At 45.2% G+C, this 18,943-nt stretch overlaps 1 protein-coding gene across 2 annotated transcripts in view; it reads right to left on the bottom strand.

The window, feature by feature from the left end:
- Positions 1-14,710: 14,710 nt before the first annotated feature.
- Positions 14,711-18,943, bottom strand: part of Rprd1b (regulation of nuclear pre-mRNA domain containing 1B) — a 49,655-nt gene continuing 45,422 nt past the window's right edge. For both annotated transcript variants that reach the window (XM_076851836.1, XM_076851837.1), the window contains exon 7: positions 14,711-17,306. In XM_076851836.1, the coding sequence (XP_076707951.1) occupies positions 17,157-17,306 (150 nt within the window). In that variant the 3' untranslated portion in view covers positions 14,711-17,156. The remainder of the gene's footprint in view (positions 17,307-18,943) is intronic.

Raw genomic sequence — 18,943 nt, 5'->3', positions numbered from 1 at the left:
AAGACCCAAGTCTGGGCTGGGGGTATAGCACAGTGGTGGGGTGCTTGTCCACCAACACCCCCCAAGTTTGCTCTGTGGACCACACACTTCTGCAGGGTCACCTCAGCCTGGACCTTACTGGCCTCCCCTCACACCTGGCTTCTCTCACACGTCATGGTCTCCTTTCTGTGCCCTGGACACATCTGGTGTCCTCTGGACACGGGCTTTGCCCAGGCCTGCCTCTTCAGGGGGCCCTTTCCTTGTCCTCCTCGCCTGCCGGACCCCTAATCACAGCTCAGAAGTCACATCCTCAAAGGAGTGGTCCCTGATCCGCCCTGATTAGGTGGAGTCACCAGCTGAAAACCTGCTCCTCCCGTCAGCACCCTTTTCCTGAGCACTCTTCCCGTCTGGGGACCAGTCACCGTGTCTGTTAGAATGCACGCGCCGTGTGGGCAGAGACTGGATTCAGTTTTGCCAGCTGCATCCATAGTGTCTGACACCAGAAACATGGGTGTTGAATTTTAAAAAAAAATTTTTTGGTTGTTGTTCAAAGGATAAAGCAACAACTTAAAAAACATGAATTCATTTAGAACTCTGGGGCTCAAAGGGGGCTCAGAAACCAGACAACTTTCTCATGTTCAGAAGAGGAAACTGAGACTCAGAGACAGGGAAGGACCATCGGGGCTGCAGAGTCAGGGAGGCCAGAGAGGAGAGGCCGGGCTGTAGGTGGGACCCCTCACCTGCCAGTATCCATCTGTCACAGCCCACCTGCCTGTCGTCACCTAGCCTCCACCACGGGTATCGGACAAATGCTAACAGATCACTCTCAGCCCTAAGACTTCGGCAGGAAGACTCTGGAAGCTGCTGGCAAAGTCCCCCTGCTCGTCAATTCTTTTCTTAGTTTTGGAACAACCTGAAGATGCACCATCTGTCCAGAGAAGACCCATTTCACCTCAAATCAAGACCAATGAGATGGCTGCGGCCTGAGATATCATAGCCTATTCCAGAAGGTGCAACTGAGGCCAGAGTGGGACAGGGACCTTCCTAAAGTCCCATAGGGAGTCAGTAGCCAGGCTGGGACCAGTGCTTGGATGTCCCTACCCTGGAGTCCGGCCTCTACGCAAATTTCAGATTTCCAGATTCTCTTCGAAAAAACAGATCATCTGGCAATACAAGCCGGCTTGCCGACACTTGGCTGAACTGAGTGTGGCTGTTCAGGCAGACACGCTCTCCAGTCCCCTCAGGCCAGACTCCCCCTTCCACAGACTCCCTGGCCCTTGCCGCCCTTGGTCTGAAGCTGCTCTCCCACTGGATCTGTAACCTACTCCCAGGAGTGTTCACACAGGCTTCGTTGATGCCTCCAGGGACAAGGAGGTTCCACTGCTGGTCAAGCGGACAGTGGGGTGAGGGAGAGCTCAGCCTGAACCTGGTCTTATCTGAAGCTGTGCACGACAGGTCCTGGTATAATGTAACCCCGGAGCCTCATCAACTTTAATTGCCTCATAACCAAAGCGCTCTGTGCTTGTTTTGGCCAAGGCAGATAAGAGAGCCACCACTGGGAATGACTTCACAGACTTCCAGGCCTTGGTGATGAAGTCCAGACCTTGTCGTATTCTGGGCAAACTAGGGACCATATCTAGATGGCCCTCCTGAAGTTTCACAGGCAGCCAGAGAAAATACCAAGAGAGTTTGGAGGTCCTACCTGGGATTCTCGGGCAGTGACAGCTCTCAGACAAATCACCTTTCGTGCGTGACATGCCGGCCGGGGGAGCTGACTCCCGACCTTGCCGGGTGCTGTCAAACATGTCTCATAATCCATGGGGGGAAAGTGGGAGTGGGGGTCTCACAGCAATGTCAGGGTGCTGAGCACTTCATCAGGAGGCAGCCTGGGAAATCTGAACAGTGCTCTTCATAAGGTTCTTGCAAACGTCCAACTTTGGAACTTTAAAATAGCCATGGCTTTGTTCCCACCACACTTATCGGTCATCCGATCGCAAAGCCAACTGAAATATGAGAGTCTGGATTACTGGATCTGGGAGGGAACCTGGGCAATTCTCTACCTCGAGAAGCTACTTACAGCCTCCTAGCCGAGAAGGGCCAGCCAGACTTGGTGGGCACAGCTCTTCCTGGTAATGGGTCAGAAGCTTTCTCCATGGAAACTTCTAGTTCTTGCCCCAGTTTCATCCACAATGTAGGAACCATTTTTAACACCCATTTACATCTGCAGCCACAGGGCACACCGTGCTCGATTTTCTCTCATCTGCAGGCTGCACCTGGCCACCCTGGAGGTCTGGCCACTTTCCTGCAATTGGTCCGTGTCCCTCCTCAGCATCTTCTCATAAGAGCTGTGACCTTAACAGGACACAGTTCTTGCTCTGGGCCCTCCAGGGAGGAGAGGCTGTGTTCCAGCTATACCACGCCGCAGGCTTCCTCTTCCCAGAGTTTACACACAGACTGGTTTTTATTTCCTTAACTCGTAGCTCTGTTTACTTGAGCAATGTTAATTCAAGTCCAACGGATCTCTGAGATAATTTATTATCATCGTTCCCAGTGTACAGATGATGAAACCAAGACCTGGAGAAGTGAAGTCCCTTGGCCAAAGTGCCAGTTAAGTGGTGAGGTTGGGACCCAAATGCAAATCATGGGTCTGGAGCCAGAAGTGCATGACCACCCTGAGGTGCCTCTGCCCGCTGTTGTTGATGTTCACCTCGGGAGAAGGCTCCCGGGGAGATCTGGAAACACTTCCTGATAAGTCAGCCCCAGGTCCGGATGCCATTTGTCCAGTGTCACTAGTTCTGCAGTGATAGTGTTGGAATTACAACTGGATTCCAAACTCAGGGCTCTTTGCTTTTAGCCTAGAGCTTGCTGAGTGGACTAATCTGATTTAACTAAAGTGGAAATAAATCCTGCAGGGTGGCAATGTCACAGAGATCCTAGCCAGGGCAGCGGAATGCCTTCTAACCTGGCTTGGAGCCTGGATGCGTATCTGACAGGCCACTGGCACCCAGGAGGTCCCTGGGCCAGGGAGAGGACTAACCAACCGGGAAGAGACAGTAGGAGAGACGTGGAGACCTCATTCACGAACAGGCGGTAACTCGAGCCCTCCTGGTCTCTGGTGATGTGAAGTGGGTATCACACTTAGACACACACTGCTCATAAAGGGCCTTGCCAAGGGTGCTGTGATGGCACGATGGCTCAGTAGTGAGCATCTGTCCCCTGGAGCCAGGGGATCTCCCTGGGGGACAGGGGCTCACTCCTAAAGCTGATCATGCTCTGTCTCTTCTCCCTGTGAGTAAATCCCTGCTCCTTCGGTGCACACGAGTCCTGTCATTCTCGGCAACACCAGCACCTGCAGCGTGTCCCATCCCAGGACTGCTGCTCCTAGTGACAGGCATTACCATTGGTGCTTAGTCACTGACACATCCCCAGACCTTATTTATTTACAGACAGGGTTTCACTAAGTTGCTGAGGCTGACTTTGAACTTGCCATCCTCCTGCCTCGGCCTCCCAAGCTGCTGGGATTACAGGTGTGTGTCACCGTTACTATGCTCTTTGCTTTCCTCCATACAGCGGGACTCCTCCTGGAGGTGGGCAACAGGCACCATGCCCTTGACAGAAAGTTTAGACTTTGTGGGTCATGCAGCCTCTGACTCCACCACTTGAGGGTGGCAGCAGCGTCTGACGACACGCGAACATACAGCAGGGCTGTGTTCCAGCACAACTTTATGGGAGTTTTTACAGAAGCAGGCCGAGGGCAGGCTGCACACTGGGACACCCAGAATTGGCTAATAACCATCAGCTGGGCTGGGGGCGTAGCTCAATGGCAGAGCACTTGCCTAGCATGGGTGAGGCCCTAGGGTCGGTCCCCAGCACCACAAAACATTTACCAAAAAAAAAAGTAGCAGTCGAATCTCACCCCACATCTGCCACCTTATGGAACTGAACATCCTTTGTATTGCTCAGCATTCCTTCCTTGACGTGGCTAAGAGTGACACCTTTTTTTTTTTAAGAGCCCACTGTTTATGCCAACTCTACACCAGGAAAGAGGGAGGGACAGACTTCATAGCCTAGGTCCCCTCCCTGGCCATCACCGAGAGCCATAAATCAGGAGGCAGGAGGCAGCTGCAGAACCGTGGAGAAGACTTCCTGTATCGGGACCTCAGTCTCCCCCTGTGTCAAACGAGGCTGTGGGTTTTCTACACCCAGCATCCTTCAAAGGCAAGGCTGGGCGATGAAAATACAGCTCTCTGGAGACAAGAGGTCCTTGGAGCTGAATCCCAGTTCCATCACACCTTGGGCAAGTCATGACGTCTCTGTCTCTTATCTGTAAAATGGGCTCGTTGTGACGTCAGTAAGTTGTTGGGAGATCAGGGTGCCAGCATGGTGGGGTTCTGGGGAGGGCTCACTGTCTTGGAGACAGACGCCGTGCCGTGCCCTCACATGGATGGAAGCGAGGAGGTAAACTCCCTTATGTCTCTTTCTCTAAATGCTCCTATCCCCATCGTGAGGGCTACATTTTCATGAGCTAATTACCTCCCAGATATGATCACATTGGGAATTAGCCTTTTAACATGACTTGTGTGTGTGGGGGGGAGGTGCAAATACTTAGTCCTTAGTGTTACTGTGTCTTATTGAGAGAAGGGTATTGAAATCTCCACTACAATTGTGTATATGTCTATTTTTACAATTCTGTGTATGTCTATTTTATTTATAGTTCTATCAGATTTTGCATTTTGTATTTTAAAGCTGTTATTAAATGTTTAAATTATGTACTCTTTATTAATTGACCCCTTTATCATTATGAAATAATCTTCTTTATCACTGATAATACTCTTTTCTCTGAAATCTCATTTGTCCTATACTATTATCCAGCTTTCTTTTGTCCAGTGTGAGCACTATGTATTTATTTTTTTTAATTTTACTTTTAACCTATTTGTGTATTTATATTAAAAGTTTCCTGTAGGCAACATATAGTTGAGTCTTGCTTTATTTTTCTTAATCCAACCTGTCTCTGCCTTTTAGTCAAGATGTTTAGACTATTTATATTTAGTGTGATTACTGATATGATCAGGTTTTAATTTACCATCTTGTTATCCATTATTTTTCTCCTTTGCTCTTTACTTAATTTTCCCCTTTATCTATCTATCATCAGGAATAATTGAATAATTTTTACAATTTCATTGCATCTCCTTTGTTTTTTTAGCTGCAATTCTTTGTTTTGATATTTTAGTGGTTTTGAGCTTTCAGTTACTTCTTTATCACATTCTCACTTCATGTAACATAACACTTCAAAAATTCCCTGGGGCTGGGGATGTGGCTCAAGCAATAGTGCGCTTGCCTGGCATGCGTGCGGCCCGGGTTCGATCCTCAGCACCACATACAAAGATGTTGTGTCCACCAAATACTAAAAAATAAATATTAAATAAGAAAACATTACATATTTCCCCATATAGTTGTAATTTTCAGGGTTCTTTGTTCATTTGTGTAGATCTAGATTTCCCATTTGGTATCATTTTTCTTCTGTCTGGAAAATTTCCTTTAACATCTTTTATTTTTCCAGTCCAGTGGTGATGAATTCTTTCAGATTTTATTGCTATAAAAAATTCTTTATTTCACCCTCACCTTTTTTATATACTTAAAAAAGTTTTTTTTGTAGTTGTTGATGGACAGCATGCCTTTATTTTTATGTGGTGCGAGAATCGAAACCAGTGCCTCACACGTGCCAGGCAAGTGCTTTGCTAGTGAGCTCCACCTCCAGCCCCTATTTCACCTTCATTAAAAAAAAAATTTTTTTTTTGATAAATATATAATTCTAAGTTGACAATTTTTTCCCTCTAGCACTTTAATGATGCCATGTCATTAGTTCCTGGCTAACAGTGTTTTTTTTTTTTTGTTTGTTTTGTTTTTTTTTAAATGAGAAGTTTGGTTTCATTCTTTGTTCTTTTGCACAGAAGCCTTCCTTTTATTCATTACTATGGTTCAGCAACTGGACTATGATGTATCTTCTTATTGTAGTTTTTATTCTTCTTGAGGTTTACTGAGCTTCTTTGATCTATAATTTCCATCAACTTTGGGGAAAGGCAATTATTTCTTCAAATGTGTTTTCTCTTTCTTCTTCTTCTGGTTTGTATTTTTGACACCTGAAATTGTCCCATGAGCTGTTTATTCATTTTTCAGTCTGTCCTCTCTATGCTTCATTTTAAGTAATTTCCATTTCTTTGTCTTTATTTCACTGATTTTTTCTTCTGCAGTGTCCAAATTGTTGTTACCACTTTAATTTGGATATTACATTCTTCACCTCTAAAAAATAGCTCTACATCTTTACATCTGTCTCTCCCATGTCTTTTTTCCATATGCTCATGTTTCCCATAGATCTTTAAGTTTTTGTAATATTAATAACTGCTGTCTTAAGGCCTTTCTTAGCTGATTCTATCATCTGTGTTACTTGGGGCATATTGATTCATTTTTCTCCTGGCTCTGGGTCATATTTTTTCTATTTCTCTGTATGGCTAGTGATTTTTTGTTGAATACCAGGCTTGGCAAATATTATACTGTTGAGTGCTGGGTTTCTCATATTTATTTAAACGGTTTTGGACTTTGTTCTTGTTGAGAGCCACAGCCAAGTGGGAATGACCCCTGGCATTTTGCCAGAAGTAATGGTTGAGAGGCAAGCCATGAAGATGATGCTGGATTGATTCAATTGTATATTAGATCTTTACTGTCTGGTAATAGGATGGCTCTTGCTGCCTCCGGCGCCCGCTACTTTGGAGTTCCTGTTGAGTTCTCCCGAGGTTCCGAGAGTGAGTGCGTGCGCAGCCTGCGCAGTCCGGTGGTGTTCCGAGAAAGCTGGGGGGGGGGGGGGAGTTCCTGTTGGTGTGTGGTGTTCCTGGGGGCCGTGTGGGTGGCATTCGGGAGAGTTCCCGGGGAGTGGGCATGGAGTGCTGTTGGAGTTCAGGCAATAAAGTTTCCTGTTTGAACATACAGGTGCTTTGTGGCGGCTCCGTGATTTGTGCCCAGCCAGACTGCAGCAGTTCTGATGTACAGCCAAGTTACTTCCGGATCAGTGTGAGGCATGCTATCAACCTTTTCTTTATTACAGTCTGGCGAGCACAGCCTTCACTCAGAGATGAGTTAGCTCCACTACAGAGGCAGAATGTTCCAGTGCACTGGACCCAGGGCTCTGTGTATTATGAGGTCTCTTTGTTCTACTTAGTGGAAACCTCAACTCTTCCCAGCTGTTTGAGCTCTGGGAATTCTTCAATCTATTGCTTATTGTTTGATCTTGTGGTGTTTCACCTGACACTGATACTGACTAGAACTCACCTAAGGGTCAAGAAAACCTTCTGCAGACCTCCTGAGGTCTGCCTCTGTGAAACTTCTTTCTATACGTTATTTCTCCCTGCAAAGTCTAGCCGCCTCGGTCTTTCTGAACTCCGACTTTTGTCTCCTCAATTCAGTAATACAGTGGGCCTCTGGTTCCCTCCCTCTGTGCTGCAGCATGGAAATTCCCTAAATAAATAAGGTGGGATGATCACAGAACTCTTCCCTCTCAGGGATTCATAGTCCTGTGCTTCCTGTTGCCCAATATCTGAAAGCATTTGTTTTATATATTTTGTTTGCTTTTCTAGTTGTTTACAGTAAAGGGCAGTTCCCATAGCACTTAATCTTTACTGGGTGGATTTGAAAATCTCTAACCCAGTTGTTATCATTATTGGTTTATACTTTAAAATGCCATTTAACAAATATATGATGACTTCACGGAGGGTTAGTAGAAACATTTTTTTTTAAATTGTGTTTGAAGTTAGTTCATGAATATTCTTGAGTTTTATAATTCTACCAGGAAGCCAGGCTCTGTCAACATTTTCGTGAAATGTTGAACTAGGAAGAGATCTTCAAAGTCCAGCTGAATTCATTGAGTCATAGCCCATTATTTAAATAAACTTTTTTTTTTTTTTTTTGTGGCACTAGGGGATTAACCCCAGCCATGGCCTTGTGCATGCTAGGCAAGTGCTCAACCACGGAGCTCCACCTCCAGCCCTTTCAATGAACTTTTAAAATTCACATTTTAAAGTGTTCAAGATTTTGAGAAGAGTTCCAAGACCATTCAAGTGGAAAAAACAATAATATTCCCGTCAATTAGATGATGCCAGGGTACAAGGAAACAAACAAACAAAAATAGACAAATTGGATTACAGAAACTAAAAAATCCCTCTGCATCACAAAGGAAACAATTAGCAGAATAAAGATGCAATGGGAGAAGGCATTTGCAAACTATTCACCCAACAAGGGATTATTATACAGATTATATAAAGGAACTCAAATAACTCAAGAAAAAAAAAATAAGATGAAGAAAAAGAAAAAATGCAATTAAAAAATTGGAAGTAATATGAATAGATATTTCTCAAAAAAAGACATACAAATGAACAAGGATATGAAAAAACACTCGACATCATTAATCACCAGGGAAATTAACTCAAAACCACAATGAGATACTATCTCACCCCAGTTAGAATGGTTGTTATAAAAGGCAAAAAAATACTAAATGCTGGCAAGGATGTAGAGAAAGGAGAACGTCTATGGACTGTTTGGAATATAAAATTAGTAACCCATACGGGAACCAATATGGAGGTTCCTCCAGAAACTGCTAGCTCATGATCTAGCAATCCCACTAGGGGACGCCTACACCCTAAGGAAAGGAAATCGGCATGCCAGAGAGTGACCTGGACGCCATGTTCACTGTGGCACCAAGCAGACCAGCCAAGTGTTAGGGTTTGGACTTGAAGTGCTCCCCAAAGCTCATGTGTTGAAGGCTTGGTCCCCAGAGCAGCAGAGTTCAGAGGTGGGCCCTTGGGGAGGTGATGGCCCCAGGAGGGCTCTAAGATCATCAGCGGGTTAACCCACAGATGGATTCACACCTTGATGGCTATTAAGAGGTCATGGAAACTTCAGGATTCAGTATCTAGTTGGAGAAAGCAGGCCATTAGGGCTGTGTCCTTGAAGGGTGTATTTTGTCCCCAGGCCCTTCCTCTCACTCTCTGCTTCCCAACTGCAAAGAGGTGAGCAGTTTGGTTCCACCCCACTCTCCCAAGGGCCATGATGTTCTGCCTTGTCCCAGGCTCACAGGATGGGGCCAAGTGACCTCAGAAACCATGAGCCAAAATAAATCTTTCCCTCCTTTGTTTTCTTGGGTATTTGGTCACAGTAACAGAAAGCTGGCCAACACACCAAGAAAAACCTAGGTGTTTGTCCATGGATGAATGGACAGATGTGGTGCTATGCTTTGGATCTGCAAGGTCACCCAAAGGCTCATGCCTTGAGGGCTGGGTCCCCAGCTGGTGGCAGTGGTGGTGGAAACTTAGGAGGTGGGGCCTACCTGGAAGGCACTTGGGGGTGTGTGCCAGGGAAGGGAGTATTTTGTCCCTGAGCTGAGCCCCTTTGCTCCACCATGGCTCCCAGCCATGATTTCCTTCTGCCTCACCACAGGTCCAAAAGAAAGGGAGCCAGCTGACCGTGGACTGAAACCTCAGAAACTGAGGGCCAGAGTAAGCCTTATCCTTTCATACCCCTCCCATCAACACACATATATACACACAGGTGAACACACACAATGAAATATTAGTCTGCCATTAAAAAGAATAAAATCCCGCAATCTGTGGCAACATATATGAACCTGCAAGACAATGTGATAAGTGAAATAATTCAGGCATGAAAAAATAAATACTGCATGCCCATTCATAGGAAGAAGCTAAATAACTCGATCTCGTGGAAGCAGAATACAACAGTGGTTATTAGAGCCCGGAAAGAATGAGGCAGAGAGGCTTGGACAGTGGATGGGCATAGGGGTAAAATTGGATAAGAGGAGTATCTTCTAATTTTCTATGGCACAGAGGGATGACCATAGTTGACATTTATTTTCATTGTGTATTTCAAAATAGCTAGTAGAATTCTCTATTTTGAATATTCCCTATACAAAGAAATGATAAATGTTTGAGATGATGGTTATGCTAATTACCCTGACTTAATCATTACACGTAGTATGCATGTGTCAAAATATCACACTGTACCCCGTAAATATGTAGAATTATTTTGTGTCAATTAAAAATAAAAAAATGGTGCTGGCACAACTGATATCTATATGCAAAAGAACAAAGTCAGATTCTAACTTTATATTAGATACAAAAATTAACTCAAAGGGGATTAAAGATCTAAATATATGAGCTGAAAAGTATAAAATCTTAGAAGAAGCAGAAGTAAATCTTTGTGGCCTCAGATTTTGCAATGCTTATTTGAATACAATCTCAGCACAAGCAAAAGAAAAAACAGGTACATCAGCATTCATCAAAATTAAAAATGTATGTGAATCAAAGAACTCTATTAAGAGAGTAAAAAGATGGCCCACAGGGTGGGAGAAAATATTCGAAAATCATAAATTCGATAATGGCCTAGTATCTAGAATATATAAAAAACTTTTACAACTCACCAGCCCAAAAGGTAATTCACAAGGTAAGGAAAGGACTTAAGCAGACATTTTACGCAACCAACACGAGCAAAGATGCTCAGCCAGTACTTAGCAAGGAAATGCTAATCAAAACCATGAGGCATCACTTCACATCCGCTAGGCTGGCCACAGTTACAGGTGGAATTGTGGATGTCCTAGTGTCCAGCATCATGAATGTGATGTTATTTGGAAATAGGGTCTTTGCAGGTTTAGTCATGTTAAGATGAGGTCATTAAGGATGGCCTTGATCCAATATGACTGATGTCCTTACAAGAAGGAAGTCTGGACACAGGCAGGGTGTCTATGTGTGACAATGGAGTGGAGGTCACAGTTCTGTGCCCACAAACTGAGGCACGTCTGGGTGGCAGGAGGTGGGAGGCAAGGAAAGACCCTTCCCTAGAGGCTTCAGTGGGAACATGGCTCTGCAAACATCTCGATCTGATTTCCAGTTGCCAGAAATATCTATTACGTTAAGCCACCCAGCGTGTGGTACTTTCTAATGGAGCCCTAGGACGTTAATATAGCTCTGATTTTAATAATGGAAAATAGCAAGTGTCAGTGAGTACAATGGTCAATTTTATGTGCCAGCTAGGCTTGGTCACAGTGCCCAGCTATTTGGTCGAACATTCACAATGGTTCTGTGAATGTGTTTTTTCGATGAGATTAAAACTGAAGTCAGTGGATTCTGAATAGAGCAGGTTTACCCTCCACAATCCATGGGAACCTCTTTCAATTAGTTGAAGATATTAATATGACAAAAGCGGAGAAGGAATTCTACGAAGACTGAGTCTAACAGCTGCCAGACTACTCCAGCAGACCCTGAACTCTGCTGTGTGGTGTGAGCCAATCCCAATTCCTGAAAGATCATTCTCAAATACACATGAGCTGAAAGTATAATATCTTAGAAGAAAACACACATCTCGACGACCTTAGATGATCTGGCAATCATATATATATAATATGGATCAATTGGAACCCTTATAGGATGCTGGTGGAAATGGAAAACAGTGTAGCCACTGTGGAACACTATTTGATGGCTCTTCCAAAAGTGGAACAAAATGACCACATAACCCAGGGATTCCATTCTGAGGTATACACCCCAAGAGAACTCAAGACTTGTTCAAACCCAAACTTGTCTGAGAATATTCACGGCAGCACTACTGACTGGGGCCAAGGAGTAGAAACCACCCAAATATTCCTCGGGGTTAACAATCTGTGGCATGTCCGCACAATAGGATGCCATTCAACCATAAAAAGCCCTGAAATTCTGATAACATGCTGTGCTGTGCCTAAACCAACATCAGGAAAGAAGCCAGACACAAAAGTGGTCAGGTGAGTGGTTGCCAGGTGGCACATGGGATGACCAGGTGCTGGGAGCGAGGGATATATGAGGAGTGGCTGCTCATGGATGTGGGGTTTCTGAGAGGGGGATGAGAATATTCTGGAACTAGTGGATGGTGAGAGTTGTGTAACAACACAAAGGTACTTAGAAGAAAACACACATCTTGACAACCTTAGATCTGGCAATTATATATCTAATATGGATCAACTGGCTGTGTTCTCTGCTTCTTCCTCAGCACGGCCCATCTGAAGTTTGCCTCCTTGAGGGACCCCTGGCCTCTGGATGGCTGAGAACTACTCAGTATGCAGGTCCTGCTCTCACCTGCACCCAGCTCCGCCCCCTTTCCCCAGCTCCCTCACCCACGCATCTAGCTAGCCACTGGCATCTCATCCTCTGGATTTTCCCAGGCAGGGATCCATCTAGGCCGACAGGGATACCTTCTGAGCTCCAGTGAGGTCTTTTCCCTAACATCCAAGGAAGGGATTGGTAGGCAATCAAACATACCAATGGCTTTCTACAGCAATTTTCCCCCAAATTCTCTTCCTTCCCCTCTAACTCCTTATCTTAGGTGGAGGCACTAAAAGGGTTGCAGGCTTTCGTTCGTGGGATCCAGTACTACCTGTCTTCTTGTTCTACAAGTACAAGTTTGTTCCTAATTTGTCGCAGACATGGCATGAGACCCTTTTCACAAATATGTCACTTAAAGTTATTAATAGGTATGCTTATAGCTGCTGTGTCTCCCTCAAAACTAAGAATTCACAAAGGTAACTGGCATTTCAAAATCCACGGAAGGGGCTGGGGCTGGGGCTCAGTGGTAGAGCACTCGTCTAGCATGTGTGAGACACTGGGTTCAATCCTCAATAGCACATAAAATAAAAAATAGCACATAAAAATAAAAAAATCAAAGGTATTGATTGAGTCCACCTATAACTAAAATAATATAAATATTTTTTAAAAATCTATGGAAGAAATTCTACAGGTAGTGTTTATGAATAAGATTCTCAGTAGGAAGAAACAACTCCAGTAGCCGTCTTTCCCAGAATTTCATACCTGGGAAAGAACTCAGAGGTTGGTCAACCCTACTCATTTCCTTTAAGTAGCAGCTGAGGTCCCAAGTGGCTGCATGACTTGCCCAAGGTCATCAGAGTGAGAGATCAGAAGACAGTTATCACTTCTTGCAGTTCCTTTTGCTTGTAAAAAAAATTAGATAAATATTAAAATTACCAGTATAAATCAATTTATCAAAACCAGTGGTAGAGATGAATTTTTGATGCAAAATAACTATTTCATCTGAAAAACTGAGCAAACTGGGCTTTCAACACTACATAAAGCTGTATGAATCCTAACCTACTGTGCAGGAGAATAATGGATTCTTAATTGGATCTGTGCCTCAGAGTGGAAGAGCAATTTTTAAATGGAAAACTCTACAGAGGTGGTGGTGAGAAATGAGCTTTGCTAGATGAATTATTCCAGGACAAAGTAAGAGAGCAAAACAAGACTAGAAAATGGCTTTGTCTTACAGATCCCAAATAGACCAATGCAGCTGGTTTGTACTGGTGAATTGCTATATTTGCCCCAACCTTCCTGATCTTGCCACCATCTCTTGTTCCGGGGTCCTCATGGACCCTGGTCTCCTGGGTTTCATGAAAATGTGTACAGCAGCACTAGGACACTATTCATTATCTGACAATTATTATTGGGAAGCCAGGACGTGTCATCCAGAGGTCGCAAAGACTCTATACAACAATCATAAGCTTTTGAGGTTGGGATGGAGCTAGCCCAGAAATAACAGTCCAACACCACATTTCATATACAAAACAAAACTGAGGCCTGGGGAGCAAAGTACCCAGTCCAAGAAGGTCACACAGAGGGTTAATGGCTCTAATCACAAAAATGAAGCGTTTTGACAGATTCATGAACTCTTAGGTAGCTCCATCCTCAGCTCTGAGACCTCAGAGTCATTTTGTAGCCTGAAGTGCTAATTAAACCAGAGGAATTATGGATTTACTATTTATAGGTAGTGAAATTAACTAGGCCATGATTCGTGGGGACACAGGAGGAGATCTTGTCCTTTGAGATTCACATATTACGTTCAACTTTTGTATTTTAAGACAGAACATGGGTAAAGGATAGCTCAACTTTCCTAAGGCTGGGCCAGGGTAGTCTTGATGGAGCACAGCGGTGACGAAGGTGTTTGCCTCATTAAGACCCACAGGTAATCCCACTTCTGGCAAATGCTGCCCTCACTCAGTGGGTAAGGTCAAATCAATCCTTTCGAACCTATCAACAGCTTCAAAGGACCTATTTCAGACCTTTTTTCTATTATTTTAGGAGTTTTAACAATAATACCAAGTCAATATGCTTTCGCTGAATGTAAAAGGGAAAAAGGAGAAAGGAAGCCCTCAGAAATGCTTTTAAAAGGCACGTGGCTGGGTCTGCAGGTAGCTCCCGTTTTGCTTCCTCTACTGGTCAGAGTGGCTCTCCCTATATTGCCAAAACCAAACAGCTCTCAGGAGGCCTGGTGGTGTGGTGCTGAAAGCAAGGAACTTCCAAGTTTCCATGTCAGAGACTGGCTGTGTATACCCGGGAGGCGTCATTTAACCCCTCGCCATCAGTTCCCACCTCAGCACAATGAGGATAAACCATGGCGGCGCCTCTCCTGGGTACTGTGTGGCTTGGCTAATTAAAGCTAATGAAGACTCTGGAAAGAACCAGAAAATACTATGTAAGTGCTGAGTATTTATGTGCCACTAACAGTCGCAAAAACTCCTCAGGGACAAGATTCTATGCAGACAGCACACTCTCAATTGGTGATTACTAATCAGCCACTGCTTACAAAGAAAGCACTGTATTTTCCAGAAAAAGGCAAGGAAAAGAAGCATCACACAGAGTTGTTCAACAACACCATCTTTATTCAAAAATATATATCTATGAGACATTTCAGAATATACTGCTGCCACCAATGGCAGCCTATACTTCTAAATAAAGTCCTAAATTAATATACAAATTTAAGCTTTAAAAATATTCTTTAAGAAAAACAAAACAAAAGCAAAGGAAGATTAAAGACTTTCTGAGGAATATGACCTAAAGGAAAGGTCCCTTGAGGCCTACGGATGCCCTAAGTAAAGAAACAACACAAATCAAAACCACCCACCCCGCCCCACAGACCACCTCTTACAGACAAGGAGAAAGGTTCACTTAAATTAAATGAAGTAAGCACACTTTGAGAGGTGAGGGAAAGAGAATAAAGATTTAAAAAAGCATTTCATTAAAACAAAACTAACTTCCTCACAGGAAGTCCACTAGTAACAGGTGTTAAGAGGCCAACACATTCATTTACATAATTGCTACAGGTTCATTTCTTGCTCTTGCTATAATAATTACGCACCAATCGGTGGATAATAATTAACTCAGGTGGATAAAACATAGCAGTGGGCTGAACCCCTCGTGCTGTCGTATTTTCACCTAGCTGATCAGAGCAAATACAGTCTTTTGCCTGGTTTGTGGCTAGTAAAATTTTGCCTCCTTGGTGAAAGCAGAGCATCCGAAGCAGGTCTGTTCAGAACCAGCTCCTTCACGACGGAGGACGCTGGAGCAGCACGGCGGGAGGGTGCGCACCAACAGCAGAGACTACAATTTATCTTGCAAGTTCAGTGAAGTCACCTACTGCCCTGTGGCCTCTGGGAGGAAAAACCTTCTAGACTCATTAGTTTAACAATGACAGGACAATAGGCAGTGCCAGGAAGCCAGCCCCACACAGCTGCACCCACACCTGAGAAATGGCACCAGCACCACCAGGTTCTCCAGAGCCAAACCAGGCACCCGGCTCGACTTTTCCTTGTTGTCACGTCATGGTGCTCATGTGCAGGGGAGCTTCTGGAAGGGAGGCCTGTCATTCTGTGTAAAACACAGGCTATGTTTAACACGTAAAATGACAAAGACTTTTGGTGATTCTAAAAACAGCAACTCAAAACGATGGAGACTCTCAAGCCCCCTGCACTGAATTCCTTCGTACAGGTCTTGGATCCAGCCTAGGGATCATATTCCTATTACACTATTGGGGCAAACTGTCTTCTGCCCTTTCCAATGTCAAAAACAGGCCTGCCAAATTTGAATGATTTCGGTTTGCAGGACTGACCTTTATGATACAAGATAAAAAGCCTCTCTAACCACATTATTTAGTCATAGTGTCAGCTGGCATGATAATGGAATTAAAAACCAAATCAATATACCCAACTTTCCCCTCCCCTGCCGAGATGAGCTGTTCAATAACATCTGATGCAAACGCTTCTCCTCCTCCTCACATGGGGACATGGACACGTGCAGTAGTGTGAAATGATTGGCAGATGGACATGCTCAGTGTCCTATTGGCAGGGGAGATGTTCAAGTTTAGTCACCATATTGTGGACAACACCCACACAGTGGATTAAATGATCATCTGTGCCCTACTCCCAAAAGGGTCAAAGCTGTACCCCTGCAGAGCCCAGATTCAGCATGCCTCCATGTGGAGCCTTCATCTTTGGGGCCCACCAGTGCCATCCCTACCAACTACCTTCACAGCCAATAGGGGTCAGCAGGGTCCTGTTTTTAGGAACATGGAACCCTTGAGAAGTGCGGCCTGGGAAGGTTCTATGGAGGAACCAAACAAGCAACTTGCTCTGTGATCCCTGTTACTGTCTCCAAACTATGACTTTATGTCCCAGATCAGCTCTGAATCTTATTGCTAGATTCTCTGATTTGGTTACAAAATGAATGCACCTAACCTTGACTACAGAGCACTAGAGGAAGTAATGGAGGAGAGGGGGAGGTTGAGCAATTTGGCAACTCTTTATGACAAAGCTGCCCGTCTGTTGTGCCACCAACCATTGGGGGAAAGATGGTAGACACGAAAGCTAACATCAGCAGAGAAAATCCTGCAGTGGAAGCCTGTACCTCGCCTGGACAAGCCCAGCTCAGAAAGGAGGTGCTGCTTCCATGACACATGCTATCACAGACAGGTTCTTTTGAAAGGTTCCAGAAATACACATGATTTTCCTAACTTCTTGGGAAAGAGAGTGAGCTAAGAATGGAAAAGCAATAGGGGCATAAAACATGAAATGGGAGAAAGTGTCTGTGTTCTTTGCAAACACAAATCTAAACTGGACTCCACTCACGCTCTGACCTGTGCTCAGGGTGAGAGGCTGCAGAGGAGAGTCGGAAATCAGAGGCCACGGTTCTTTCTTGAGGCGGAGGAATCAGGTGGAAGAAGAGCTAGAACCAGGACCAGAAGATCATTTCCAACCATGACTTGCCCTCCTCTCTCTGGCACAGATGGGAATCTGGGGCATGACACCTGTCCTAGTCAGTTGAAAAGAGGTCACCAGCAGAGGGCAGAGGGGCCAAGCCACCTGTGACGTTGGGCAGCAACGAGAGGTCTGGCAAGCTCTGAATATGGGACTTCAGCTCCTTGCGGACCTGGGTGACACGCGCAAGCTTCTGCTTGTATTCCTAGGGAGACAGAGAAAACACCGCATAAGCCTCTGTGCAGCACTTGCCCTCCCGATCTCTCAGAACCCACCGCCCCACTCAGCCTCAGCCATCACAGGGTTCTCAAGTTCTCAAAGAGCAAATCAGAATGCCATGCTAGCCAGGCTAGGTTCAGGGGTATTCAGGTGAGCACTTGCGCTCTGGGAGGAGAGGCAGTGACACTTAATATTTGCTTTCTTTTTTAATTGGTTCTCAATAGTTTTTAAAAGCTTATAAAACAGAGGCTCAAACTATCCTGAAGGCTCCATCTAGCCACGGTTAGCAAAATCACTCCAAAGCTGTATTTTCTATGGCAGTGCTTAGCGATAAACCCAGATTTATCATTTTCACAAACGAGCACCACTTAAGATCAGAACACTCCCCCTGCCACGGCCTGTGTCCAAGATGGCCTTGTTCCATGCTGGGTAACCACAGTAAGGCCCTGACTAGGCCTGTGAGGTCCCTGCCCCTAGTTCCTCTAGACATGCAGCCGGACTTACCTTCCAAAGGCTCAGCATCACAAAGCCAATGCTCTGAGGTGAAGCAGGCCCTCGCTATCTCTGTGACAAACTCAAGGCCTTCTGAAAACTTTTGCTGCCCAAACTCACTCCTCACTCCTTCCCACCTCCACTCCTGTGCCCAGGCCATCGCCCACATGGGCGCTTGTCCAGGACAGACCTTAAGCTTAGAGGTGCACTTTCTCCCAATGCTGGTGAAGCCCTGCCTCCACCCCTATCTACCTGCTTGGGAAAATTCTTTCCCTCATCTGGGAGCCGGGTCCGGATCCCAGCTGCTCCCGCTCCCCCTCGAATCTCTAGCAGGCGCTCTAGGCTCTCCCCAGAAACAGCCAATTTCCACATCCCTCTAGGGCATGGCTCTCCTGATAGGAAGAAGCTAGATTTTTCTTTCTTTCCTCAGCTCCCAGCAAAGGTATATATCATCTGTACAGAAAACTGGGCCACGTGAGGTCTGTGTCTTAGGGACCCCTTGGGGCTTGTCTTTTTCCCTTCTAGGTGTTTCTTCAAGGCTAAGGAGGTTCTCTGGGCTGCACACGGGCTGTGTAAAACCTCTCCTGCATTAAAGTAACCCAAAGCACAGGCTGAGACTCAAAGACCTGGCAGTGTTTGGGTTGGCTCTGCCTCTGACCTGCTGTGAGACCAGGGACGTGGTCCCCTCCTCTCCCTGACTGAAAGGGAGGGAACTGAGCACACCACACAATGGACTTTAAGTTCTAAACTCCCTGATGCCAGACTCCTTCCACACACTGGAGGAGGCAGAGGGTTTGAGGGCTTGTGTATATCATTAATGACTCCCCCATCAAACTAGTAAACTCTAGTAGGTCAGGACAAGACCCACCTGCTCCACCCAGCACCCACCAGGTGCCCTGCAGGGCCAAGTAAACTGCAGGTGTCTGGCACATTTGCCAAATGAATGACTAATACATGAAACAAACATTATGCATAAGCACAACATTCCTAGACTTGGGTCACAGTCGCCTTTCATTCTTGACACTGAAAGATGACTTCGAACATGAGCATGGAAAACGCCAAGGTTCCCTTGTCTCTTCACATGAACAATCATGTGAGGTTAATCTAGAGCATGAAGACCAAGGATCTCTT

This window comes from Callospermophilus lateralis, chromosome 3 (assembly GCF_048772815.1).
Source record: "Callospermophilus lateralis isolate mCalLat2 chromosome 3, mCalLat2.hap1, whole genome shotgun sequence".
Lineage (NCBI taxonomy): Eukaryota > Metazoa > Chordata > Mammalia > Rodentia > Sciuridae > Callospermophilus > Callospermophilus lateralis.
This window is presented reverse-complemented; position numbering and strand designations above follow the sequence as displayed.